General features: G+C 40.4%; 3 protein-coding genes across 3 annotated transcripts; 1 reads left to right on the top strand and 2 right to left on the bottom strand.

Moving 5' to 3' along the window:
* The first annotated feature begins 20 nt into the window (after nt 1–20).
* On the top strand, nt 21–5,636 carry LOC105040304 (uncharacterized). Its single transcript, XM_010916775.4, is given in 3 exon segments — nt 21–4,266; nt 4,896–5,081; nt 5,084–5,636. Coding segments are annotated over 3 exon segments (3,231 nt in total). The 5' UTR covers nt 21–1,415; the 3' UTR covers nt 5,278–5,636.
* Nucleotides 5,637–9,825: 4,189 nt separating this feature from the next.
* Nucleotides 9,826–11,371, bottom strand: LOC105040305 (uncharacterized). The gene is given in 3 exon segments (XM_010916776.4): nt 9,826–10,230; nt 10,429–10,752; nt 10,755–11,371. Coding segments are annotated over 2 exon segments (579 nt in total). The 5' UTR covers nt 11,011–11,371; the 3' UTR covers nt 9,826–10,230; nt 10,429.
* A 5,558-nt stretch (nt 11,372–16,929) lies between these two features.
* Nucleotides 16,930–27,015, bottom strand: LOC105040307 (DEAD-box ATP-dependent RNA helicase 39). Its single transcript, XM_010916780.4, is given in 11 exon segments — nt 16,930–17,202; nt 17,205–17,435; nt 18,650–18,698; nt 18,800–18,929; nt 21,994–22,136; nt 24,671–24,811; nt 25,095–25,235; nt 25,357–25,545; nt 25,638–25,733; nt 26,471–26,871; nt 26,874–27,015. Coding segments are annotated over 11 exon segments (1,815 nt in total). The 5' UTR covers nt 26,989–27,015; the 3' UTR covers nt 16,930–17,023.
* Nucleotides 27,016–27,180: the final 165 nt, after the last annotated feature.

Here is a 27,180-nt window from a genome sequence, read left to right as displayed (position 1 = left end):
AAAGCCTGCTCTTGAAACAAAAGTGTTCGTAGTTATGAAATTTCTTTTTAAAGATAAAAAGTATTTTCATATCCATGTTACTAAATTTTATTAGTTTATCTCTTTAATATTTTATCCTTTATTTACTTCCTTCCTTGCTTGTAGGTGCTTAAGCTATTAATTATATTTTTCTCACTTTTATCTGATTTTGACTTATGCATAGCTATATTCATCTTTGTTTTACCTCCGACATCATAGTTTTTTATTCTGTTATTCTTTTCAAATCAGAAGTTAATACGGCACACAACATAAAACCCAGCTCTATTATTTGTAGCATAGGATATTGTTTGTTTTGGACAAAAAAGCCAGCAATCGGACGGCTGATAAGGCCAAGGGGAGCGAGCATGTTGACTAGCTCAAGACCAGCGACCCTTCCAACGTGGAAGGCTACCATCAAATCTTGTTAGCAGTAGTAGAATCTAAAGGCGAGCTGCCTAAAAACCTATCCACGGTACCATTTATGAATTATTATTGGCTTGTGAGAAATGAGGGCATCCATTGGCCTTCATCCTCGAGGTGGAGCCCATCACGGAGAAAGGGACAAAGGAAGCGGCCTACGATCACGTGGTGAGGAGAACAGCCATACGTGGTGGGATTCAGATTTTCTGAGACAAAATCAGAAGATTTTGCTCATTAATTTACTGATCATCCCTATCCAAATTCCAAGCTCACGCTCTCATCCCTTGAAAAAAATATATTTTTCTGCAATGAGAAAGCTTAATGGAGTATAAATATGAATGACGGGTTGGAGCCTCCCACCTTAAGAAGGGAGCTTTGGGTGAGGACACTAGCTAGGAGCAGCAGACACCTTCGCCTCCGCTTCCGGCCTCCATATGACGCTTGGGTGAGGCTTAAGCAATCTTCTTCTCCTTTCTATATACGCTTCCTTCACATGGTCGGCTCTGCCTCTCTGTGCCCATACTTCCTCAGTAGGTGAGTGATCTTCCGAAACCCTCGCTCCTTCTTTGGTCATTCGCAAGCAGGACTCCTTCGTACTTTTGACTATTAGCTTTCATACCAAAGCACTGAACTCATTTCACCACCTAGACCGCCACCTCTTACTCAAAAGATTTGAGTCAAGTCCTTGCTTGGATTCCATGCACCCGCACCCTCAAAACCCTTGCCATCTCAACTAGCAAGGCCATTTTTCCATTCTCACCATTTTGTTTTTCCTTCAGTTCTCGTGCCTGCCATAACCTGTCCGAGAAACCCTCCCCTTCCATGTCCAACAATCCCTAACCCTTAATGGTGGCCGGTGTTTGAAACCTCCTCCTTCCCTCCTGACATGCATCGTTCCCATTCCCTCCATACTGCACTCACCGTAAAGCTATAGAGGTAGCAACCCAACCAGCACAGCACCAAAGAAGAAAACGCAAATGAAGAAATCCAGAACCATTCCCAGCACGTCGGTCCTTGTCCCATTCCTCTTCATGGCCACGGTCTCGTTCTTGAAGACCACCACCTCCCTCTCCCCTGATGGCAGGGCCCTGCTCTCCCTCTTAGCCGCCGCCACCTCGTCGTCCTCCGTGCTCCTCCCTTCGTGGAACCCATCCCACCCCAACCCCTGCTCCTGGGAGGGGGTCACCTGCTCCCCTGAAGGCAGAGTCATCTCCCTCTCCCTTCCCGACACCTTCCTCAACCTCTCCCACATCCCTCCGGAGCTCTCCTCCCTCACCTCCCTCCAACTCCTCAATCTCTCCTCCGCCAACATCTCCGGGCCCATTCCCCCCTCCCTCGGTGCCCTCTCCTCCCTTCGCCTCCTCGACCTCTCCTCCAACTCCCTCTCCGGGCCCATCCCCTCCCAGTTGGGTTCCCTCTCCTCCCTCCAGTTCCTCCTCCTCAACTCCAACCACCTCTCCGGGTCCATCCCCCCCACCCTCGCCAACCTTTCCTCCCTCCAGGTCCTCTGCCTCCAGGACAACCTCCTCAACGGCTCCATCCCCTCCCAACTCGGCGCTCTCCTCTCCCTCCAGCAGTTCCGCATCGGCGGCAACCCCTACCTCGCCGGCCGAATCCCTCCCCAGCTCGGCCTCCTCGCCAACCTCACCACCTTCGGCGCCGCCGCCACCGCCCTCTCCGGTCCCATTCCCGCGGAGTTCGGCAACCTGGTCAGCCTCCAGACCTTGGCGCTCTACGACACCTACGTCTCCGGCTCGATTCCGCCCGAGCTGGGCTCGTGCTCCGAGCTCACCAACCTTTACTTGCACATGAACAAGATCACCGGCTCCATCCCGCCAGAACTGGGCAAGCTGCAGAACCTCACCAGTCTGCTTCTCTGGGGGAATGCGATAGCGGGGTCCATCCCCGCCGAGCTTTCCAACTGCTCCGCTCTGGTGGTCCTCGACCTCGCCGCCAATAAGCTCTCGGGGGAAATCCCGGGGGAGCTCGGGAGGCTGGGTCTCTTGGAGCAGCTCCACCTCTCCGACAACATGCTCACGGGTCCCATCCCCAAGGAGCTGAGCAACTGCAGCAGCTTGACTGCTCTCCAGCTTGACAAGAATGCATTCTCCGGGCCCCTTCCTTGGGAGATTGGGAGCTTGAACTTGTTGCAGAGTCTCTTCTTGTGGGGCAATTCCATATCCGGAACCATTCCTCCATCGCTCGGCAACTGCACCGACCTCTACGCCCTCGACCTCTCCGAGAATAGCCTTACCGGGACGATCCCCGATGAGATTTTTGGCCTCCAGAAGCTAAGCAAGTTGCTTCTTTTGGGCAACTCCCTGACCGGAAGGCTGCCCAAGAGTGTCGCCAATTGCCAGTCCCTGGTGAGGCTAAGGCTTGGAGAGAACCAGCTATCCGGCGAGATCCCAAAAGACATTGGCAAGCTTCAAAATCTCGTCTTTTTGGATCTCTACACCAACCAATTCTCTGGGAAGCTGCCTGCCGAGCTTGCTGATATTACGGTTTTGGAGCTACTGGATGTCCACAACAATCATATCACAGGAGAAATTCCATCGCAGTTGGGAGAGCTGATGAACTTGGAGCAGCTCGATCTCAGTCACAACAGCTTCTCCGGGGAAATTCCTTCGAGTTTTGGTAATTTCAGTTACTTGAACAAGCTTATCCTGAACAACAATATGCTCGGTGGGTCATTGCCAAAATCTTTAGGGAACTTGCACAAGCTGACTTTGCTTGATTTAAGTGCTAATAACTTTTCGGGTCCGATTCCTCCTGAGATCGGCTCCTTGACAAGCTTGACGATTAATCTGGCCTTGAGATCTAACCATTTTGCTGGGGAAATCCCACATGAGATGTCCAGTTTGACTCAGTTACAGTCATTGGATCTTTCGAGCAATATGCTCTTTGGAAGCATTGAAGTCTTGGGGATGCTGACAAGCCTCACTTCACTCAACATCTCATATAATAACTTCTCCGGTCCGATTCCAGTGACTCCATTCTTTCGAACTCTATCAGCAAATTCCTACCTTGAGAACCCAAATCTCTGCCAGTCTCTTGATGGATACATCTGTTCTTCAGACCTCGTACGTAGAACTGCTATAAAATCCATAAGAACGGCAGCTCTTGTTTGTGCTATTTTGGGCTCTGTCACGATGCTGTTGGTTGCGACATGGATTCTGGTTAACAGGAATAGAAAGCTTGTAGCGGAGAAAGCATTGATCTCAACATCCTGTGGAGCTGATGATTTCTCATATCCATGGTCCTTCATCCCGTTTCAGAGGCTAAACTTCAACATCGACAACATTTTGGAGTGTATAAAGGATGAGAATATCATTGGAAAAGGATGCTCTGGAGTCGTATACAAAGCTGAGATGCCAAATGGGGAGCTCATTGCGGTGAAGAAGCTCTGGAAATCGAAGAAGGAAGAGGAGACGGTCGATGCATTTGCTGCAGAGATTCAGATTCTTGGGCATATAAGGCACAGAAACATTGTGAAGCTGCTTGGCTACTGTTCAAATAAGTGTGTCAAGCTCCTTCTCTATAACTACATCTCCAATGGCAATTTGCAACAGCTTTTGCAAGAGAACAGGAACTTGGATTGGGAGACAAGGTACAAAATCGCAGTTGGGTCAGCACAAGGTTTGGCCTATCTCCACCATGACTGTGTTCCAGCAATTCTTCACAGGGATGTCAAGTGCAACAACATACTATTGGATTCAAAATATGAAGCTTATTTGGCTGACTTTGGGTTGGCAAAGCTGATGAACTCCCCCAATTTCCATCAAGCAATGTCCAGGGTTGCTGGTTCTTATGGCTACATTGCACCAGGCAAGTGAAAATCTCATTATAATCCTAATATAATTTTTTAATGCTTCCTAGTCTACTTTGATATAAATTATTGCAGTTATGTGTGAAACCAAACCATTCATGCTCCACTTTTATCATTAAGTTCATCTGAGTATCTGTTTTAAGTTCATCTGAGTATCTGTTTTAGTTTTCAAATGCTTTCATTTAAATCAAGCAATCTTAAAATTTTCGGAAATTGTTGCATCTACCTCAGGCACAAGGGCTCTATGTTCTTACGCTGCTTTCCTGCTCATTGATTTGATGAACTTGTGATAGTTTTCTATTAGTAAATATAAAGGACTGCTTGTACTCATGTGATTGGAATTTGCTTAACATATGGTTGATCAATTCCACAAGCACCTGTGAACTCATTTTACCTTCTTGTTACTGAAATTCAGGCCATGGTTGTCTCGGATGCTAAACAAGAACAATTAAACTCTTGGCAAACATATGTATATTTTGGTGATTCTTTCTTTAAATCACGTTCATTTATTCATATACAAAACTTGTTTGTTTAATATATTACATATTGTATACATATTTGCACTATTAAATGTTCATAAAAATCATTAAATTTGACCTTGCTAATAATACATGTGTGATTTTGGCAGAGTATGGTTACACTACAAATATAACAGAGAAGAGCGATGTCTACAGCTATGGTGTGGTCCTTCTGGAGATTTTGACAGGGCGCAGTGCCATTGAACCAAAGGTTGGTGATGGCCTCCATATTGTGGAATGGGTGAAGAAGAAGATGGGAAGCTTTGAGCCGGCGATCAACATCTTGGATTCAAAGCTGCGGGGATGCCTAATCAGATGGTTCAGGAGATGCTCCAGACATTGGGGATTGCCATGTTCTGCGTCAACTCGACTCCATCGGAGCGGCCCACCATGAAGGAGGTCGTGGCATTATTGATGGAAGTGAAGAGCCCTCCTGAAGAATGGGGAAAGACTTCACAACAGCCTCTCATAAAGCCTGTGAACCATGGATGATGGATTGGTTTTTTTCTTATTTAATTATCTTTCTGAGTTGATCTTTTTCTGAGGCATATCTGAATGATTTTTCTTTAGTCCCTGAAGGTGGTAGATTTTATAAGGTTGGGAATGGGAGGAATAGGAGGTTTTGGGTGTTTATTTGGTTTGTGATGGGATTGTTGTACAGTTTCTTAGAATTGCTGTTTATTTGAAGTTACTTTATGGAATTCATGCAGCATTTTCTCTTTCTAAGTAACCATGACTTTGTTTTAAAGGAGGTGGCTCGAATAGAACGTGACAGTGATAAGGATTCATCAACTTGTGGAATGAAAGCTTGCAATTTTGTTATTCATCAACTTCAACATTGTATTCATGCTTGCAATATTCTTTACCTTACAACACTTTACAAAGATTATTAAGTAAATCAGAGCCTATACTGCATCAATTAGTCTAATAAAAGTTCCCACAAATTTTTTTAAACCAGCATGAGGGGCTAAGGCTGACTGGGGTTTGGGAGTGTCCATATTCTGACAAACTGGCTTTGAAAGAATAGGAAAAAGGAGGAAAGATTATTCAGGTCAAACATTTGTATTCCTAAAAAGAACTATTCCAGGGCGAAGGTGAAAACGCAGCGCTATTCCTTGAATAAAGCTTTCTTTTTGTTCCTGCTCAGAAACACAATCAGTCCTGAAGAAGTGATTTCAGCCTGGAATAATGAACTTAGAGACAAAAAAAAGAAGAGAATAACTACTCCAAGAAGAGGAATAGCCATCCGCGTTCCACCTCTTCTCCTTCTCGAACCAGCGGCCAAGACACCTAATAATACTGATAGGGGGCGTATCTATCAGACATGGCTTGTAATTGAGAACAAGCCATGTTCCGGAGGACAAATGAAACAAGCCACATGGGTGTAGCACTTGAAAGAGGACAAAGATTTTTAATATCAAGAAGATGACCCATGCTTTAGAAGAGTTCATTGTTCCATCAGTACTTTTCAAAATCTTTCCTAGAGGCATCGCATGCTCTTGACGATCTCTACGTCGCAGCCATCACACTCCATTTCCACAAACCACCAAAGTTTGGTGTCCAATTTGGATATACGTACACATGACTCAAATAGACACGTTCACATGCATTGTCTTTATTTGGACAAGAATGGGCCATCAGAGGCCATGATAAGCTATCACTCTTACATTTGTCTAACCTTTGCCAAAGGTTAGCCAGCCAATAGCAGTTCATTGAATGGTTCAAAGAGGCATCACTGAAATCCATCCAAAAATACTCGAGTTAAAGATGACATTTAGGGCATGTTGGTTGGGAAAAGTTCTGATTTTTGAATAGAAATGGTAACGATGACTCCTATTCCAATTCCAACCATTTGATTAAAGTGCCACATTTCTATTTCCAACCATTTGATTCGAAAGTGCCACATTCTATTCTAATTCTAAAGGAGAATGAAAAATACCTCAACCCAAAAATCCAATCCTTCCTCTCTCTATTATTCAGGTTCCATTTCAATTTTGATTCCCAATCAAACAAATCAGAAATACGATCATTTAATTTTTATTTCAATCTATTCCATTTTCAATTGCAAACCAATCGCAAACTAATTTAAAAATCGAGTACGTTCGAGCCGCAAGGGAGTTCACCCATTTGATCAGGCATCTCTACTATTGTAACTAGATTGAGCCTCTTTTGTGCTGAAATGTCTTTACCCATGCATCCATGAGCTGCTCTATCTCTTTTTTAATAGAAACATATCTTAATTAGTTCCGCTCTTCCTAAAGCGAAAGAAATAAGAATAATGCAGTATATAAAGGGTGAGAGTGCATGCATCCAAAAATAGGGGCTCACAGCTATCCATGTTGCCTCTAGCACAAGGACAGCTATCGATGAGGCGGTGTTGGGTCGGTGGGTTTGTCGTAAAAATCGGGTCAAAAAGGCTAAATAAAGATCAGCAACATACCACAGCCTGCAACATTATCTAACAAAGATGGCATTGCCGGAACTTTCGGCCGCTCGAGATCAACAATACTGCATGTTAAACAGCAAAGCACTGCAGACTTAGTAGATTCTTTGCAAATAACAAAGAAAAAAGAAAAGGAGAAATCCATCATCCCCTTTACAGCAGTCAACAGCCATTTTCATCAATTTTCTGCATTTACTACTAAACAGGCATTCGATAGATCTAAATTTGATGACTCGAAATCTCAATGATTGCTGGAAGTGTTTTTTTCTTCAGCGTGGAGTTCCATGTGGTGGAATATACGCAACAGCAGAACAATTTAGTGCATACATGGCAATTGAGATTTCTCAGAGCTCATTTGAATAGATGAATGTAGGTTGTTAGCAACGGTCTTCATGAAGATTCTATTCTGAGACTCATATATAACATTTTGTTGTAAAATTTGCATGATACCTGTAGAAAATTAAGGAAAAAAAAAGTAGTCCACAAATTGCCATAAGATAGCATGATAACTTACGGTAAGCCATGGGCACTCTTTTAAAAGAATATTTGAAACGTTGCTTCTGAGTCCCAAGAGAACCAGCCCTAATCCTGGCTATTAGAAGACAATTCTGACGTATCTCTTGGACCAAACACTATCAAAATAAACCAAAACCCTTTTCCTAGCTCCTCTGTTATTGTACTGCTGATTGTGAAGAAATAGAATAACCAATGATGGATGTAAATGTTGGAACTGAATAGACAACGAATTCCTTTAACGGGCAAAAAGCCTGACGGAACCTAGAATCCAAGAACTCAAAGCCCATCATTCCCCTCAACCAAAATTTCATCAATAGTGCACGTGCGTGCACGAGTTTTTGTCCACCAATTTTCCTTTCATAATTTATTTATCTAAGACAACAAAAAATGGATTAGAAACAGCAATTTACCAAAATATTGGTTATCCCTCCACAATCTTAATTAGTTTGAATAGAGCATTTGATGCAAGCCTGATGTGCAAATTCTATCCCATTCACCATCATTATCTCTGGTGCAAATCACTCCTATTCACCATCCATGACTACCTACGGTACATAATCTTCCCTCCAACTTCAAACATTAGAGCACGTAATGTGCATACCAAGCCTTAAGCTCTTTTTGGTGGCCCCTAATCAGCAAAAATCATTACCACCAAAACTAATAATCTAGCTCACAAGCAGAATACTATAGATTTGCCCCTATACATTGGCAGATCAGTCTTTTAAATCCTTGTGGAAGTTTGGACCATCCTGATCATCTGTAAGATACACCCTACATAATCAAGTAGGAAGCATGCGATAAACAGCCTAACAATCTTCTATAACTGCCTTGCTTTAGATTCTTCAAAGAATAATCAAGAAATGTTTTTGCAGAGAGATTCCACCTTGTGGGGAATAGTCCACGCCAAGAGGAGATCAACGACTTTTTTGGAATCATCAGTTCCTAGAAACTCAAAAGGCAGCAGACCGTAAACCTAAACTGTGGAGAAATCATAGAAGATAAAAAGGTACATGCTTGTCATTGCAACCACTCCACAAAGAAGCTCACCATGCTAATGATGAATCCTAGGTACTTCTCTGGTTCTTAATGCTTTGCCCATTGAAACCATTGATATGATCTTAGCTGCTTGGCAACTAGCAGAAGGTTATATATGAGATGCCAAAGGGTTTGTCCTCAAGCTGTATTGGGAACATGCGCAAGAAATAACTTCACTTAGAATGGCTCCTTGCTGTTTTAATCCCAAAAGCATTTCATTTTGACTCCAAAAGTTGTGCATGACTCTTGAATCCAGAGAGCTGCTGAACGAGAACCAACTCATATGAATATACACCCCATATATTCTCCCAACATGAGCTATATCACCTCTCGATCATTCCCTTCCATCCATATATTCATGCAGTATATTTTATCACTAGAACAGTAGAACTCCCTACCCATCACCATAGCCACATGGCCCACATCTTCATCATCCACTTGCCATATCTACTAGTTTGTTAATCTTTCATAATTATTTGACCCCAGCAGATAAATGATCTCCAGAATTCTACTTCAACATGAATCCTTTTTATATTTAGTAAAAGTATAGTTTCATTCATGCAAATATCTCACTAGCATTAGGTTATCTAGCAAGTGTGTAGACTGGCTTCTAGGTTTTATTTTTTGAGCCTACAAATAATATGTGACATGGTTTAAGGATGCATGAAGGCCAAGAGATATGGTTATGCATGTAAAGGATATGAATCCAAAAAGTTAGTTCCTCATGCTAATGTCAGACACTTGATACTGACCGTTGAACTTTGTCAACACTATAGCCTGAACTTTGTCCTTTATCCAATGGTGAAGATGGTCAGACGGAGAACTCCTAATGTCTATGTGTTTCAGAATAAGTTCCAATATTGAAACAATCGCATTAACCTCAAGATTCCTTATCATGTCACAACAATCACTTTAATGAGCTCATTCATAATGCATAAATTCAGGTGCTTTTTCAACTAGGATATAATCAATCAAGAGCAGAAGTTCAGGGGTGCAATCTTCCTCCTGTAAGAGGGTAATCAAAACCCAAACTAGCCTTTGAAGAATAGAGAAAGTGATGGAGAACAATTTGCATTTAGACAAATGTCAGGTTCCTACGTAATAGAGAACCCAACAACAACTACTACTATAGGTCCAACTCCCTTTCCCTCCCATAAAAGCAGAACAACTTTGATCATGCTGCTTCCCAAGATAAGCTTTTATCTCTACTCATCCTAAGCTTCCAGCCTACGATTAAGGTGGCCTGACATTTAATTTTCAATTTCACAAAATAAGTAGTGACATAATTTACTCTTCTCAAGTGTGTTCAGAATGGAATTTATCAAAATAGTCCTTCAAGTTCCTTTGTCTACATGACACATTGTGTCCTCGCTTACCTTAAACTTGCCACATCCATGCCCACAGTCATAATCATTAACCACCTTCCCATCTTTCTGGATTGCTCTCAGCAGCTAAAACATAACAAAAAATTATACAGAACAAAAAAAATCAACTTTGAGTATATAATGTCCATTGCCAGACTTCATTAAAAAGAAAATCCAGCATTATCCAATAATTTCTCAAATGAATGAGCGAAAGTTCGAGAATTTATTGATCAAAACATAATTCCACACTCCAAGAGCAAAGATACAGAACCGAAGAACACCCACCTCAACTAATCATCCAACTGCTGAGCTCGGCCTTCAGCTGTTCGATCTTAAGCCCCATCGACCTCTGCAGCGCCGTCCTCTCCTTTTCCGGCAGCCTTGCGAGAAGCCCTTTGAACATGTCCAGCACTACCTTCACCGCCTCCCGCGCGCACTCAGCCTCCTCGTCGAAGTAGACCGTCTCCTTGGACTCGAGCGCCGCCTCGATCTCCTCCCGAGCCTCCGCAAACTTGAGATTGATCTCGTCCACCTCCTTGCTGTGGTCCGTGGAGGACTCGCCGGCGCTGAATTCGCGGCGGTCGCCGGCGCGGTTCCTGACATGGGGGAAGGGTTGGGAAGGAAGGGGCGGCAAGGAGGGCGGGAGGTCGAGGTGGGGAGAGGCAAACGACTGGATTTTGGGGGCTCTGCAGGGATTCTCGGGAGAGAATACGACGAGGGTTTCGGAGAGGAGGAGAAAGTAGATATGGATTTAAGGAGAAGAGATCGAGCGGCGGTTCGTCGCATCCTGGCCGGAAGGGTTTTCTTATGAAGGGTAAAGAGAGGAAGAGGGGTGTTCGAGAGGTTGGAGCGCTCACTCAAGCGCATCACTTTGGGGGTTCATCTAATATCATACGCTCAACCGTGTCCGCCCTTGCCACCGACGGTCTGGATACGCCGGAGCATGTTTTACACCGCTGAGAGGGATACAGCTCTTGATGACTGCCACGTTGTTGGATCATAGAGATGGACGGCTATCAAGCAAAACACTATAAATCATGTTACGTTCCGTGCTGCACACATGATGTATCGATTTTAGATGTTTGGCAGCCGTCCATTCATACAATCGAATGGGATGATGGCCATCAAAGGATGTACAGCTCTTTGCGATGCAAGTCCACCGCGATCGGCCCAGGCTGACGAGTACAGTCCACCAGGTCGAACCAGTCCAACCACGAATCAAATAGCCACAAAGATTGAAAAAGAAGGAAGAGACGGAGGGAAAGGGAGCAATCCAAGCGCGTTGTTTCGAGGTTGGGATAACACATCTATCAACGCACGCTGGTGAAACAAGCCTCTCAGCACCACTCTTATAACACCTATGGTAAAATCAAAACCGGGCAGGATGGATTCGAAAAGTTCAGGAAAGGGTCCCTCGGTCGTTATAAGCCTAATATGCTCGTAAAATGACACTAGATATACCTCTAAAATCTCTTCACAAGATTGCCAAAGTCAGAAAACCCAATTCGTGTCTTTTAAGTTTATATAATTTGGTATCATATGCCCAAAGCTTCTAAATTTTCCATTAAATACATTACTTTGAGAATGGCTTGGACATTCGCACTCTTCTCGCACCATACATGGTTTAGTTGAGACCCCACAAACCAATCTCTCTTTTTCAACTTCTACACTACAACTGAGCAGTTGGACTACTACTTACAAACGACTTCTGATTGCCTTGGACTCAAAAGAAAACAACTCCGCAAGCATCTGCCAACATACATTTATAAATAGAAAGAAGATGCATAGAACTCGGCAAGTCAGTTCATCACCAAATAATAACCCAAATGCCTCGCCAGCTTTTCTTCAACCAGCACATCGTGGACGCAACCAAAGCAAGCTTTGGAGCAGCAGCAACCTTCCTACTTCTCTGTGCTCTCACAGTAATGGCTTGCGTTTCCCATTCCAGGCGTTGGCGCTGCTTCATGGCTGCACGGCGTCAGAGCTCCGAATCAGTTATAACCATTCAACAAGTCCAGCCAGGAGTTGATGAATACTGTATCTGGCAGAAGAACATCCTAATGGGAGAGAAGTGCCAACTCCCAGATTTCTCAGGCATCATCACCTATGATTCTGCTGGAAACCTTGTTGCTCCTGGCCGTCCTCATGCAACATACTCCCTGAAATGATTCAAGTCCTTTCCTGTACAACTTTGTGCTTCAAGCGTACAATTACTATGTTCAAAGTTCTCTACTGTTCTCTAGTTTTGCAGTCGATGAAATTAATGTAGCATAACAACCTCAATTGGAAAATCATTAACTGGGCTACAAGAGAATGGTTAGATTGGATCTCATTCCTGACTCTGGCCTTCCTTTGTGAGAAGAAAATTACACAAACACTTTTCTTTTCCATTTCCCAAAAATATGATATTATCTTGATTACAAAATCAACAACCAGGTTCATCAAAGCGACCTGTCCTTGTGTGAACAATGCTTGGGTCTCTTACTTTCGGATAAGAACTCAGGTTCAAATTCTCTCTCAAGCTGTTCTTGAGATTCTGTTTTTGCAGACAGTATAATATCACCAATGAAACTTCTTTAGGAGAATTCATTGGAAATTAGGGTTAAATAAATTTCAAACTGTTTGTCACTTCCTTCTTTCTGTCAAAATATGATCCCCTGGAACACAAATAAGAGTCAATGATCACAGATCAATGATCCTTTTACCTATGATAGATCAAATACTAACAAAAATAACATGTAACTGATGAAATAAACAAAAAATAAGCACAAATCCATGGATTTTCATCATAATTAAAGCTTTCTTTGCTTCTCATAAATTAAAGATAATAGAATGACTAAGAAAACCGCAAATTGAAGTACTACAAGAGAAACTTCGGGAGAATTTTTCTATTTAAAAAGCCAAGAGTAGAACCAATTTCCAACTTTATATTTATATGCAACTAATGACCACAAAATATAGAGATATGCCATCATGTTTCATCCAAGAAAAACAGGGGAGATCAGATGATAAGTCACTGACAGGGCATTCCATATCTAAATCATACTGCCCTTATCCGAAAGAAACTCCATAGTCGACTTGTAGAACAGCTGGGCAATTAAAGAAGATATATCCAGCCTAACTTTTGCTGGTTTGGATATTTCTTGAATATATTCAAAATGAATTTGTACAACCATACGTATCAACTGGAGGTGGGCATTGGAGTCTTGGAGACCTGTGCATGGCAAACTGATCAACAGTTTGCCAATGTCAAGCAGCATAACTAGCAAAATAAAAGAGAATAAATAATTGTGCACATTTTGCAAATTAAGGAACAAAAGCTGCATATGGGAAGTAGCCACATGGAAGCATATATATTTGAGAATTCTATACAAAGGTATTCAAGATCCATAACTAAGTAGCACAGCAAACACTCTTCTATGAATGATCTTGGTTTAAAGCTCAATCATGGAACTAGTTCTCTCTTAAGAAGTACGGTATCAGGTTCAGTTTGCTTGAACTTATTTTATAATCTACCAACTCCCAATCAAAATAAAAATTTAAAGAACAAGACAAGAAAGAGAAAAGAAATAAAGTAGGTGTGCATGCATAGGTTGAATGGAAGTAATAACCATGATAAAAGTAAGATTTTAAATTCCATAAGATGGAGCTATCCCGATTTTTCCATGAAATAAGATGCACCACCATTCCACCCCATCCCGACACTTGGGACAAGAGATGTCCCAAGATGTCCGATCAGGATGTTGGATGCTAGAAGGACGGCCTGTCCTTACAGATGGGATAGTACCCCATCCTGGTATCCCACAAGACATCTCTCCAAGACCTAAATCCTTGAATAGAAGTATGTGAGTTGGTTCTTTTATGTCCATGCACATGCACACGAAGCATGGAAAGTGGCAAGAGAATCAATGGAATCAACACCCTGCAATCCACGAGCCAAGCATCAAACCGGATGTCTTAGCCCATTTGGTTGATCAAAAGGTTCAAAAATTCTGATGCAAGTCAAAAAGCATAGCATGAGCAAGTAAGAAGATGGTAAATCAATGTAAGAAAAAATATATAATAAATAATCCTGATTCAATTAGCATGCACATACCAGATCAAATGCATGTGAAAACACAGCAATGCAATAGGACTGTGCATGATGTTTTCATGTTGGAGTTTAAAAAGTCATAACCGCAGAGAGAAACTAAAACCAAATCAGAGCCGATACATGCAATAGTTTCGTTTGTGTTTTTCATGCAGTCAACTGTTGATAGCACCTAAACAGCTCATCATTTACCCTAATGAACAATTCCACCACAAGGTAAACTTTCAAAGCATTCTATCTCTCTTCTCTTTAGGTTTTTCTAGGGCAAAAAAAAAAAAAAAAGAAAAAAGAAAATTTTCAATAATGTATACAATCATACTTGGTGGATAGCTGAATAACACAATATAACCGTATAGGTTAGACCTACAACTTTAGTTAAGTGGTGTTGTGACCTTATCATTTACATGGTATAGGCCTTGTATGTCCATGTTGTATTCTTTTGTTCTCGTCTGATTGTCAGGCACATATAAGACAGTATACGTGTGTTCACTTCTGTCTGTATCCTTGTAGCTTACATATATTGCATTTAAAGAAAGCATAGTATGCACCGTTGTATATGGTCACTTCTGTCTGCATCTTTGTAATTTACACGTATTGGGCTGAAGGCCTAACAAGGGAAATCACTCCCGGGGTATCACCTTCAGCTACTCAAGTTTCTTATTACAATGTCAATCAGAAAAAATAGCTTAAAACTGGTTGCTATATCATACAACAGATGTGGGCAAAAGTACCTAGTATTGAATATGGCTAGCTCACCCCTTTAATCTGCAAACCTATGCAAGTAATTCTTGTGGTACTTGCAAGAAAAGTTTTTCTACGAGAAGCCAAGAGAAAAGCTGATTTGTCGTGTTTTTAGATTGAATAGAAAAGCATCCTACGCTTATCTGACATGAGTGAAGTCATTGACTCACCTGGTCACAGCTATTGAAACCGTCACAGTACCATGGATTCTGGCAGCCAATCATGTCTCCATATATAAAAGCAATTAAATTTTGTAGTAGGTGTAAACCCCATAAACGAAAATTCAATTGCACAGGATAGATCATCTGCTATCAAGATTATAGAAGAGGACCAGTTGAGATGAGGAAAACAACGTGCACATAGCTAAAAATTTACCTTGACAATCTTGAACTGCAGGATTTTTCCGTCATCAGGAACCTTACCTTTCCCCACACTAACATAAACAAACAAGAATCCAACAAAAAACCCAAATCTAGACCACGCAAGAAGGATCACTCTGTTATTAGAAATCTTATCTTTCTGGACATTAGAGTAAACTACCAACAAGAATCCCACAAGAAACCCTGATAATCTAGAACATGCATGAAAAGCTTAAGAAAATACAAGCACCCTACCGTCACAGATCAAAATGATTGCCAAAAATCAAAAGGAAAAGAAAAGAAGTATCGGAAATCTGCTGACCCCACACTAATTAAATAAAACAAAAGAAAAGAAAGAGGGACGTGGAATTCTCGAACCTGGATGACAAGATTACGTCGGAGGAGGGCATCAGCCCAGGCGACAAAGCTCGAAGGTCCACAGGACGAACCCCTCCACCAGCCCTCCATAAGGACTCGGAGAACGGACGGGGTTTGGGTTCCTGACTTCTTGGGCATACGCCAAGTAGCGAGAAGGCGGGGCGACACTGGCCCTTATAGGAGGGGGGGCGTTGTGGTTCGCGTGCATCGGACGCGCGTCGATTTATACGAGGCCGTTTGCGCGTGCAATAAGACCGAGCCGGTGATAGGAGGCCATCGCTGTAGCCTTTTTCAGCCGTTTTTTCTATTATCATAAAAGAAGGGAAAACAACAACGCAAGGGAAGGATAGCAACGGGAAACCCTAACGTGACTAATGATAACTTCTGGAACTTCATTCAATAATGAAAATATCTACTCCTATTTACCTAAAAATTCCAAAAAAAGCTGAACTCATAAGAATCTTGACATGAAAAAAAAAAAAAAAAAACAAGAAAAACAGAAACAAAAGACCACCGCTTGCGACGAAGAATTGAAAACTGAAACCTGATTGTAATTAATTCTGGTAACATTTGAATTACTGGAATTTCCAACCAAACTAAGAGACCAAAGACTTCACCACGGGTCAGCATTAACCTAAAAAGAAAAAAAAAAGGACCTGAATCAAAAAAAGAAAAAGGAAAAAAAAAAAAAAAAGACAGTAAATAATGAGGGCAATGCTTTTTTTTTTTTTCTTTAAAATCACCTTCGCACATCCTGTAGCTTTCTATTATGTAATCCAAACTCCTTAATTCACACCCCCACCCAACCCAAAAAAATTCAAACAACAACAACATCTTATAACCTTCTACAATGATTGAAATTTCTTGCCCCGAACCAAAACCAAATCCACGGCGATCAATTATATCAATGAAGCAAGCAAGATTACAAATTTAACTCAAAATGTAAAATAATGATAATGAAAATAAATAATTAAAAAAAAAAAAGCATGAAAGATATGAAATAGGCAAAAATTCTAAAACCTGGGTGATGAAGCTCATGAGCCCAACGTTGTCCGTTGAGCCTGAGATGGGTTGGGTTGGGGGGGGGGGGGGCGCGGGGGAGAGGAGAGAGAAAGAAGAGGCGGGAGAGGGGGAACAGGCAAGACAGAGGAGAGTTCTTAGTTTCGATCTCTCAGGGTCCGGGTCCCGGTCCTGAATTTGGATCTTACACGAATATGATTTTCTCAAGAGTGGGGAAAAAACACTCATCCAAGAAGCACCAGTATTCAGCATTTACAATGGGTACATTCCAAAATCCGTAGACCATAATACATCAACTTGGTCTCAGTGATTCCCTTTTTCTAGAGGAACTGCGCCCCCTGAATCCAACAACACTGATCTTCGTAGCAGAAGCCTTCGCAGTCTGAGAGTTTTTACCCTTGGATTCTCTTTTTACACCACCAGCAAGAGATTTTATCGGCCTTTTGAGTGCAGCACTCTTTCTAGCCTTAGGGGTGCTGATCTTTTCCCCGCTGCAGTTGCTTTTCTCTCAACTGTGCTTTTCTTTTTTGCAGCTTTTATGATGCTCGAGTTCTTTCCCTTTCGATCTGCCTGTAATGACTTGGCGGCATCCCTTCTGACATTGTTTACATTAAGAGATTCCAGGCTCTCATTTTTTTTAATGGCTTCTTCAATACGAGTTGCTAAAGGAAGATCTTTCTTTGCAACAAGGCTTGTTACCTTGCCTGCAGGAGGAAATTTTCGAATTAATAAAAATACACAATGGAATGGTAGGGAAGGATGATCTGAAAAGATAATGCCAGCATAATCCTGTTAACCATCATCTCTCTGTTTCAAGAACATGTCAGCACAAGAGCTGAAAAACTCCTGAAATGGTGAAAAAAATAAATAAATATAACAATCGCAACAACCATATGTAGAAGCATGTCTCTGCAATGGTGGCCCATCCATTTAATCCAATAGGGAACATTGATACATAATTTCTTTTACTTCCATATTTTTCTTAACCCCATCAATCTCATCTATATGCAACCTGAGATGCGCCATTCACGATGGTATTGCTTGCACCTCTACACTCTGGGCTAAGAAGTATGCTCAGAATTTTATTACTGACAAAAATTAATAAGCCAAAAGATGAAAAACAAGCTACTCCAAAACCATGAAGGTATGGTTGCAATCAAAAAGTTCAAAATTCGTGGTTTAGAAGCCTATTCAAGTCAGTCAGGTAATAAATGCTCCATCCAAAATTAAATCATTTTGGTTAACCTACCCGAGACTCATAGAAAACATCCAAAAGAAATTGTATAATACAAGACGCAGAAAATCAGAAGATATTAAATAAAGCATTTAGGGGTTGCCGTCAAGTCCATTAATGCAAGCCTTAAATTCAGAGTGTGGATTTGATATTTGATACAGTATTTAAGTCAAATAATTTACTACACAAACAGAAACAGATACAACTAAGTAATCAAAAATCAGAAAATGTCAGTATTTTCTACTTGGACAGTATCTCTATAAATATCATAAAATCAGGTGTTAGATCTGAGAGTATCACTTTCTGTTCAACAACCACGCCCCCACCTCCCCCTCCCCTCCTCCTTCTCCTTTGAGACTTCTACATCTCTCCACTCTAAATCCAGCTCAAAAATCAAGACAAATTGTCAAACTTCAAAATCAGAAACAAGAAATCTAAGCCTTAGTTCATGATGAGAAAGGAAAGAAGAAGAGAATTCAGGGGAGACATAAAATCAGAACTTCAGAAACAGAAATTGAACAAAAAAAAAAAAAAAAGAGTAAGAACATCTGTTGATATCATATCTACAGTTGCAATAGTTGAACCAAATATCATTCATATGCAAAAGAATGACAGTCTAGCTCAGTATATAATGAAGTAATGGCATGCGAAAAAAATAGATAAATGCATTTCACATAAGCATACCTTTGGCACCCATCCGAGCAGTTCTTCCAGTGCGATGGAGGTAATCAATCTAGAATCACATAACAATGAATAATTCAAGCTCAAAGCTATGAAGAGTAAAAACTAGGAAAAGTTATGCAGCTAGGAGTCAGGAAGAAAAGCAACACCCACAGAATTCAATGGAAAGTCGAACATGATAACATGGTCCACATCTAAATCAAGTCCTCTTGCAGCCAAGTCCGTGCACACCAATGTTGGGCAATCCCCTTCTTCACTCTTAAACCTTTTCAGGTTTTCAACTCTGGAATCAAAAACATAATTCTTGATAAAAAAATTTAATAACTTAAAATCTCAATTGTAAAAATGTCTTCTTCAGATAATATAGTGAATATCTCTTCTTTAAATAATATAGTGAACATAATATTTTAATAAAACTTTACACTGGTCACATACTAAAAAAAACTAAGCAACTAGATACACAAACAATATCATAGACATTATGGTATGATCCTTTCGCAAACTTGCAGGAAAAAGCTAAAAGAATCTATATTGATACTGTCATAGTCTCACAGACATATATATGCTATTCTCTATATAGAACAGATCTTGCTGCATTTACTTAAAATCATGATAGACCTCCGAGCAGGAGTTAAGTATAGGAACAATCATAACATGCACAGCAAGTTCAGAGAAGGGAAAGAAGGACTAAAAGTAATATGCTAGCAAAGAAATTAAAGAGAACAAGTACAAATTTTGAAGGAAAAAAAAAAAACAATATGATGCACAAGTACAGAAAAAGGAAAAAGAAATATTTGGTGCATGCTAGAAAAGAAATAAAAGGCATCTGACTGACTTTTGGTTTTAAAGAAGGCCAAAAAGTGAGCCAAGAAAACTCCCACAATAGCTATATGAAGCATGATTAGCAAGTAGGGATCACATATATGACAAGTGATGAAGGTAGAAGTGCACAACGTTTAGGAAGTCGCCAAGTGAGAATGTGAATGCTCAAGTGATCCTTTAGACCATTGATGTTGATAGAATTGCCAGTCAGGAAGTCTAACAAGGCGAGCTATTAAGGACACTAGGTTATGTCCAGCAACAACTTGTCTGTCAATCACTGAGCATTCTATAGCTGCTTTTATTTCCTTCATTTGTGTAGTAATTATTCTATAGCTTGCTTCTTATTTAGAGTTACATATAAATAGCCCATTTAGGCCTGTCCTGCATCAACATTGTTGGCTACTTCAATAATCCGCATTTGCATCTGAATATATCTTCTCATTGTTAAATGAAAATCCTGTGTATCAGTCTAGATTGGCATCTTTTCGTAAACCCATTTCCTTCCATTAAGTAATGTGCACTTGATGTTGTGAAGGTTCCATAAATATTCAATAAATTTCTTCTATATTTTTAACTTTATAACATTCCTTTTTAGCTAAGGCGGATATGTCAGGCTTATCACTAAATCTTTAGTTATCATTCGTTGATAATAGGCCAGACAATAGACGTGAAGTTGCATGCAAGAAATCACTCCAAAACAAGGGTTTAAATCTCGGTACCAGACCCTGTCTTGGTTTGCACCTGGAACAGTAACAATTCAGAGACATGAAAGACAGCATGGTCGGATGGTCCAAAATAGTTACAATAACAGGGGCCGAAGCCAAGATTTTCCTGATTTTAAGGGGTAAGAGGACATAATACATGCATTCACAATATTTTATTTTTTATAAAATAATAAAGAGTTATTTGGTATTGTTTCATCAAAAACAAAGAAAATCAGACTCCTAGCAATAATACAGTATATTATATATATGACATACATATTTTTGCAATGAATCAATTTTTGTTCTTTTGAACCTAAATGGTTATACTTCCAAATAATTGTTCCCAGATTTTGAAATACACAAATAACCTCATCGCTTCATTGATACAAGGATAAAAGTATTAAAATGATTTAAGCAAGACTTGAAACTTTTACTGATAAATTCAAAATGAAAATAGCAATAGACAACAACCAACAGATTGCATAGTTGCATTTTTTTTCTTTGAAAGATATATGTGTGTATATATATTTAATATAAAAGAAATAGTAAATGAAAGAGAAAGGAGTAACTTGCCTTGAGTGATAAAATTATGTTTTATCAGATCGATGTAGTAGTAAAGATGCAAACAATTGAGAGGTTAAGAAAGGCAAAACTGACTTGATAGAAGGAGTCGCTGGACTATAAAAATGAGAGAGAAAGTTGTGTGTAGCTCTATGAGATGTAGATCATGGAGCCATGATAGTTGTGGCCTTCTCATAATTATCATTGGAAGCACTATATTCAAATCCACCCTCTACTCACATGTGGATCAATCCTCCAATTAAGGTGTTGTTTGGTGATCCTAATTTAGTTGGATTTTTCTAAAACTGTTTTATTTGGATTCTCCAAAAAATGTTTTATTTAGAAAACTTTCAAAACATGGCATGAAAATTTTGAGATACAAATTTAGGGAAGTCTAGCACACTGTCTTATTTAGAAAAGTTCCAAAATATGGCATGAAAATTTTGAGATGCAGAAATTTATGAAAGCAGAATAAGCCCGTTGGTGCTTTGGGAAGAGGACTTTTTTTTTTTGTGTGTGTGTGTGCGTGTGGTTGGGGGAGGAGGGAGAGGGGGGGGGCGGCGGCCATGGTGGGGGTTCCAGGTATATAGTAATTTCGGAAAATATACATGAGAAAGGCAGATTATTAAGATATTTTTCCCAATATTTGGAGAGCCACGTCCCCACCAACTCTCCTAGATCCATCCCGTCCCAACCATCACAGTCTATCCCAAGTGTCGAGCACAACTAAGACCACTGAGATGGGCCAAGACAATCAGGTGAGAGAACCACTGTCTCATACCCATCTCATGTTTTCTTATCAGAAGGTACAGGTACAACACCAAGGATATCGTCCTATTTCGATGGGACCTAAATCATTGCTCCAGAGATGTTGTGGGCATGCACTCTATTAATAATATGAAATTGCATCACCAAACTAATTAGAAAATAGCGATTGGAAGATTTAGATGATTAAAAAAAAAAATGCAGTATCAACTATCAAGTAGTATCATGCAGCAGCTTGAACTGGAATTGAAATTGAAATTACCACGTGGCAACATAAGCATTTTTCCAAGGTGTCACAGTATCTCGAACGATTACCTTTGTGCACATCTAAATCATGAAAACAAACTTTGAATACATGGACTACAAATAGAATCATTTATTAATAATATATGACCAGTGTTGATAATTTAATGTTCAACATAAAGTAACAGCTACTTTTCAACTACTGGAAAATGCACCACAATAATATACAGTAACCAGAACTTATCAACTAACCTTTCCTCTGCTGGCACCTCCCCATGGTAATTTACCGTGAATATCTGGTTTTCAGTTAGAAAATGATCCACAGCACGACTTGAATTCAGTGTATTGCAGAACACCATCACCCTATTTCCCTTTGCCAGACTTGGCTCAAGAACCTGCCATGACTTATCACACACTATTTTCAGAAATTTCACACAGTGGAAAGCGCCATATTTTTTGATATTTAAGCATTCATCATCAATGCAAATAATCATTGACACCAAATGCAAGGAATGCAGATGAACTAGAATTAAGGAACCAAATATAGATAGACTATAAGCCTAGAGTTTAAGTACCAAAGTGCACCAGTCTGTACAAGCAATACCATACTATATTGGTTAGGTACAGGTACGGGATGCTCTTCAATACCAGTCCATATCAACAAGTGGTACATCATCTCAATTTTGCTGTGCCAGCACCAAGCAATGTACCAGGTGTCTGTATGATACTGTATTGTACCAGCAAGGATATCCTTATTCACTATGAGCATTACTTAAATACTTTGAATATGATGATCCAAATTTTTGGCTAGCATTAATAGTTTTAGTGTGATCCTGATATTAAAGTATGATTGTGGATTTTGTGTGCACGACAAACTACATAAATTTTTGAAAATTGGGTGGCTTGTAAGCTTTGTATGAAAGCATGAATTTCAAACTTGAATAATAACTAAAACTAGTATCCAGTTATTAGATGCACATCTTCTTAATTTTCAATTCTTTCCCTCTTCCATTCAGACCTTTAATGCCAAGGATCCCACAAAGTCACAATCTCCAAGTTAAAAAATCTTGCAAAAGACAATGTCAAAATACTAAGGCATTATTAGTACATTAATAAAGATACTTGCACTAGAAAACCACATTTCTCTGAGATACAGAACCTGCAACCTCCATTCCAATGTTATTATTAGACTTAAGCATTTTCAGCCCAATCCGGCAAAGCCTGATTTGGGTGGGCCTGGAGGCCCAACCATGGGCTAGGAATTTTGAGCCAATGTAAATTCCACCCAGGCCCAGGCTCGTCAAAATTATATAGACCCATCCAGAAATTCTATATAATAAAAAGCTGCCTCTCCCATTCATATCCATCTTGTTCCAATCCCTTCCACTCCATCCACCTCAACACAACCTCTTGCTTCCTCCCTCCTCTTCCTTTATGTTGATGATCTCATCAAGTCCCAATCACCCTCTCTCTCCCCCTCCATCTTGCTTCGCCCGCCTCCTTAACCCACCGGTCATCTCTTTCCTTCCCTTAGCATGCCTCACTGACATAGCCACTGCATTCGCGCATGATAGATCTAGGTCAAGCTGAATTTGTCTGGGGTTTCGGATATAGTTGCCAATCCAGGTCAGGTTGAAGCCAGAATTTTCAGCCTTCGATATGGAGCTTAGGCCCATCCCAATCCCGAATGTTTGGGCACAATTGTCTTGTTTTGGGAATCCTATAGTGAGATAAGGTTTTCTTGATAAAAATGAAGTTTGTATAGGCAACATTAGTAAAACTTTATCTAACTTTCATATTTTAAAGTCATATCCCAAAGAGGGCACCAAAAGAAGAAGGAAACACAAAGATAGACAGCTTATCAGGAGATACATAACTTTATTTTTATTCAATTCTCAACAATATAAATAACTATCTTTCCCCTCTTAAATACTTAATTAACTCTTTTTAAATTAAATATAACCTTCCACACTTCTAACAGCACATTAGATTTAGACAGAAGTTTTCATTCTGATATAAAAAATACAAAATGGTGGCCTATGAACATGTTCATGCCAAAAGTGACATGTAGCAGAAAGTTGTACAGATTATTTACATGTGAAATAATGAAATAATCTGAAATTTGGTTGGAAAATTAAGTTTTGTGCATGAAGCAAAAGCACAAATATCTCCATCAAAAGAAAATGTGCAATATTTTCTGTCCCGTATCATCTAACAAGGGCGTAGTGCACAGAGGTAACAAGTGTTTAAAAAAAAAAAAAAAGGCGGCAATTGATATGCAAACATCATGATATAATTATCAAGTTGTCTAAGAAGCTAATCATTATATTCCTAGCTATTTTGTGTGGTGTATAATCAGGACTTAACTAAAACATTTCAATAAATAATCATAATATAATTCTTTTATTGAGGAAATTTTTAGTGCAGGTAATATATTTTTGCAAGCAAATGTAGCTACAGTTAATCACAAATATATCTATAGAGAGATATATATTAATTAGATTAGAATACCTTAAAATATAATCAATTTAATATTGAGCACAAGTGTAGAATATAGTTATTAATTCTTTACCCCAATTCTTAAGACCAAAATAACTCTCTGCTCATATTTCAAGCAACCAATGGAAAAAGCTGGGCATTAAGGCATAGCATAGATCTCACACATATCATATATGGTAAGGCAACATAGAAATTAACATGCTTGCATCCTTGGTATGGAATGAAGCGGCACAGGCAAATTCCCAGATATGTCCAAATTCATAAATCAGAAAAATTAGCAGAAGTAGGCATGTTTTGATCTCAATAATATAAGCTCGTTGAACTTAAGAGGTACTGTGTTCAATCATCCACATGTTTGTATATGGACAAAATTACCGATTCACAAGTATGTCAATAAAACAAAAGCACATTGAAGTGTTTGACGTCTGACCTGAAGAAGAGCCTCCAGCTTGTTTTCAGCACCAGAAAGATTGATAAAATCATGCCTTGCAGATGCAACTTTCTTGTGTAAAGTGGATGTACGCAAATGGATTATTCCTTGAAATTCCTCATCTATCAGTTTTTGCACTGCCTGCAATGCATCGACAGATCAAGGATCCCAGTTAAAGAGAAAAATGTGAATGTAAGGGGGTTATCAGTTTCATTAGTTGACTTTCAGTCTTTTATGACAACCCATGGACTGAGAATATAACATCATTGCATTACAACAAACACCCACTAGAGTGATCAGAGGCTTTCAAATGAATATGATGGAATCACACAAATGGCAAAAGCATATGACCACAATAAATAGCCCTTGGTTTTAGAAATATGCAAGGCTAGAGTGTTAAGTTCCAACTAAAATTTGGAACAACCTTAGTCATGGTTGCAGTAACCAAAACAGTTTGAAATCCTTGATCACCAGGTTTTGCTGCACGGTTCTTTAATGGACCAAGAAACTTGCGGATGTCAGGACCAAAACCTCGATCAAACATCGTATCTGCCTCATCCAAAACCTGTCATAGATCATGCCAATTCCACTTACTAGTCAACAACATTCATGAAGAAATATTCAGACTGCACACCAGTTCCAAGATAAAAAAATCAGAGTTGTTATGAATCTTAAACAGAACCCACCAAGTACTTGATATCCCCATAAACCATGTTTCCATCCTCAATATGCTGCAGAACCCTTCCAGGGGTCCCAACAACCATATCAACTGGAGTATTTAGCGAATCTTCTTGAGGCCTTAAACGGCCACCTCCACTTATCATGGTCGACCGGAATCGTGCATGGTGACCTACAGACTTTGCAACATGGAAGACCTGCAATTTTACCCCATAGTTTATTCCTTTCCGGTGCCAAACCCAAAGTCCATTATATACATTGAGCCCAAAATTTGAAAAACATTCCCAACCTGCTCACATAGCTCCCTTGTGGGACAAAGCACAACTGCTCTAGGACGCCTCGGTTTCATCAGCATGCCTGACAAGGCTTCATCACGCCTCATTAGCTGCAAAAACAGTTAGTGATTATTTTTCAGATTAATCCAACCAAATATGTGGCCCACAAATCATGCAAGCTGTCTATCTGGTTATCCCCAACTATCCAATATCTCACAAGCTTAGTAGTGGTAATATTAATTTATATATACAGTATGTTATCCAAAATATGTCCTAAAGAGGATTCAAAAAAAAAAAAAGGATTTCGCATCAGATAAAATTATCCATGAAATATGTAACACGATAATTGTTTTCCACTCTATCACAACTCTTTAAATTTCCAATGAACATTGGAATCCACGGTTATCAACTGGGTGGTGGCCTCTGGTATCAGCATGAAAACATGCTAATCTCATGGTACGAACAAAAAGAGAAAGGTTAGAACAATCCTTTAAAGTAAGGAACGTTGACGATTATAAATGAATGCTCAGAGATACAAAACCTCTCAAACAACAGCAAGATTAGTATTTTATCAAACAAATCGATGGCAGACTTGAATCAAGAACTCAACATGCAATTTTCCGGAAACCCCCAAATCAAAATTTGTAAGTGTAACGGAAAACAGAACCAAGAAATGGATTTCTCTGACTATTGTACTGATTAAACCAGAGAAAGATTTGATCAGACACGTCGAGGTAAAAAGAAATTCTAGAAACTCATGCATGTTAACTTGGCTGAAACTCATGCATGTTAACTTGGCTGAAACTCAAAATTCGTCAATAAAAAGAAGATGGATAGATCAGGAGACCTGAACAATGGGCAACATATACGCCAAGGTCTTCCCGGACCCGGTGTGAGAACCCAAGACAACGCTCCTGCCCTCAAGGACCGCCGGCACCCCGATGCACTGTATCTCCGTCGGCACCGAGATCCCCATCTCCTTGACGGCCCCCATCACCTCCTCGCTGAGACCCAGCTCCTCGAAGCTGGAAGCCATCACGCTTTTCTTCTCCTTCTTCTTCTTCTCGACGGCCGCAGTAATAGGAGCCGCGGAGGCAGGGGAGGAGGGCGTTCTCTTGGCAGCGTCTTTGAGGTGCCTGACCCGGAGGCGCTCGAGGAGGACAGAGTGGCGGAGGGACTGCGTGGCCTGCTCGGCCTCGGCGGCGGGCGCGGTGGAGAGGCAGCGGGTCCGATTAAACCCTAGATAACCCTAGGCGGCAAGGGGCGGGCTCGGGCGGAAGAGAAGAGGGTGCGGGAGAATAGGGCGGAGGAGGATGAGAAGGAGAGGGAGAGGAGGGCTCTTCCGGTCCCTCCGCCACCAGCCATAGCTGCGGCACTGAGAACGGCGTGGGTTCTTGAATCTGGGGAGGGAGCGGATTGTTAGATATTTATATGCAAGGCTATGCTATCCGTTAAGAGTTGCGACGGCAGCCCATGCTATCTCGGTATAACCGGGCCAAGCCCAACCCATCCAATTTAATTTCGGCCCAAGCTTGAGCAGCATGCTAGTTAAACTTG

The sequence above is a fragment of the Elaeis guineensis genome, chromosome 3 (genome assembly GCF_000442705.2).
Source record: "Elaeis guineensis isolate ETL-2024a chromosome 3, EG11, whole genome shotgun sequence".
In the NCBI taxonomy this organism is placed as follows: domain Eukaryota; kingdom Viridiplantae; phylum Streptophyta; class Magnoliopsida; order Arecales; family Arecaceae; genus Elaeis; species Elaeis guineensis.
This window is presented reverse-complemented; position numbering and strand designations above follow the sequence as displayed.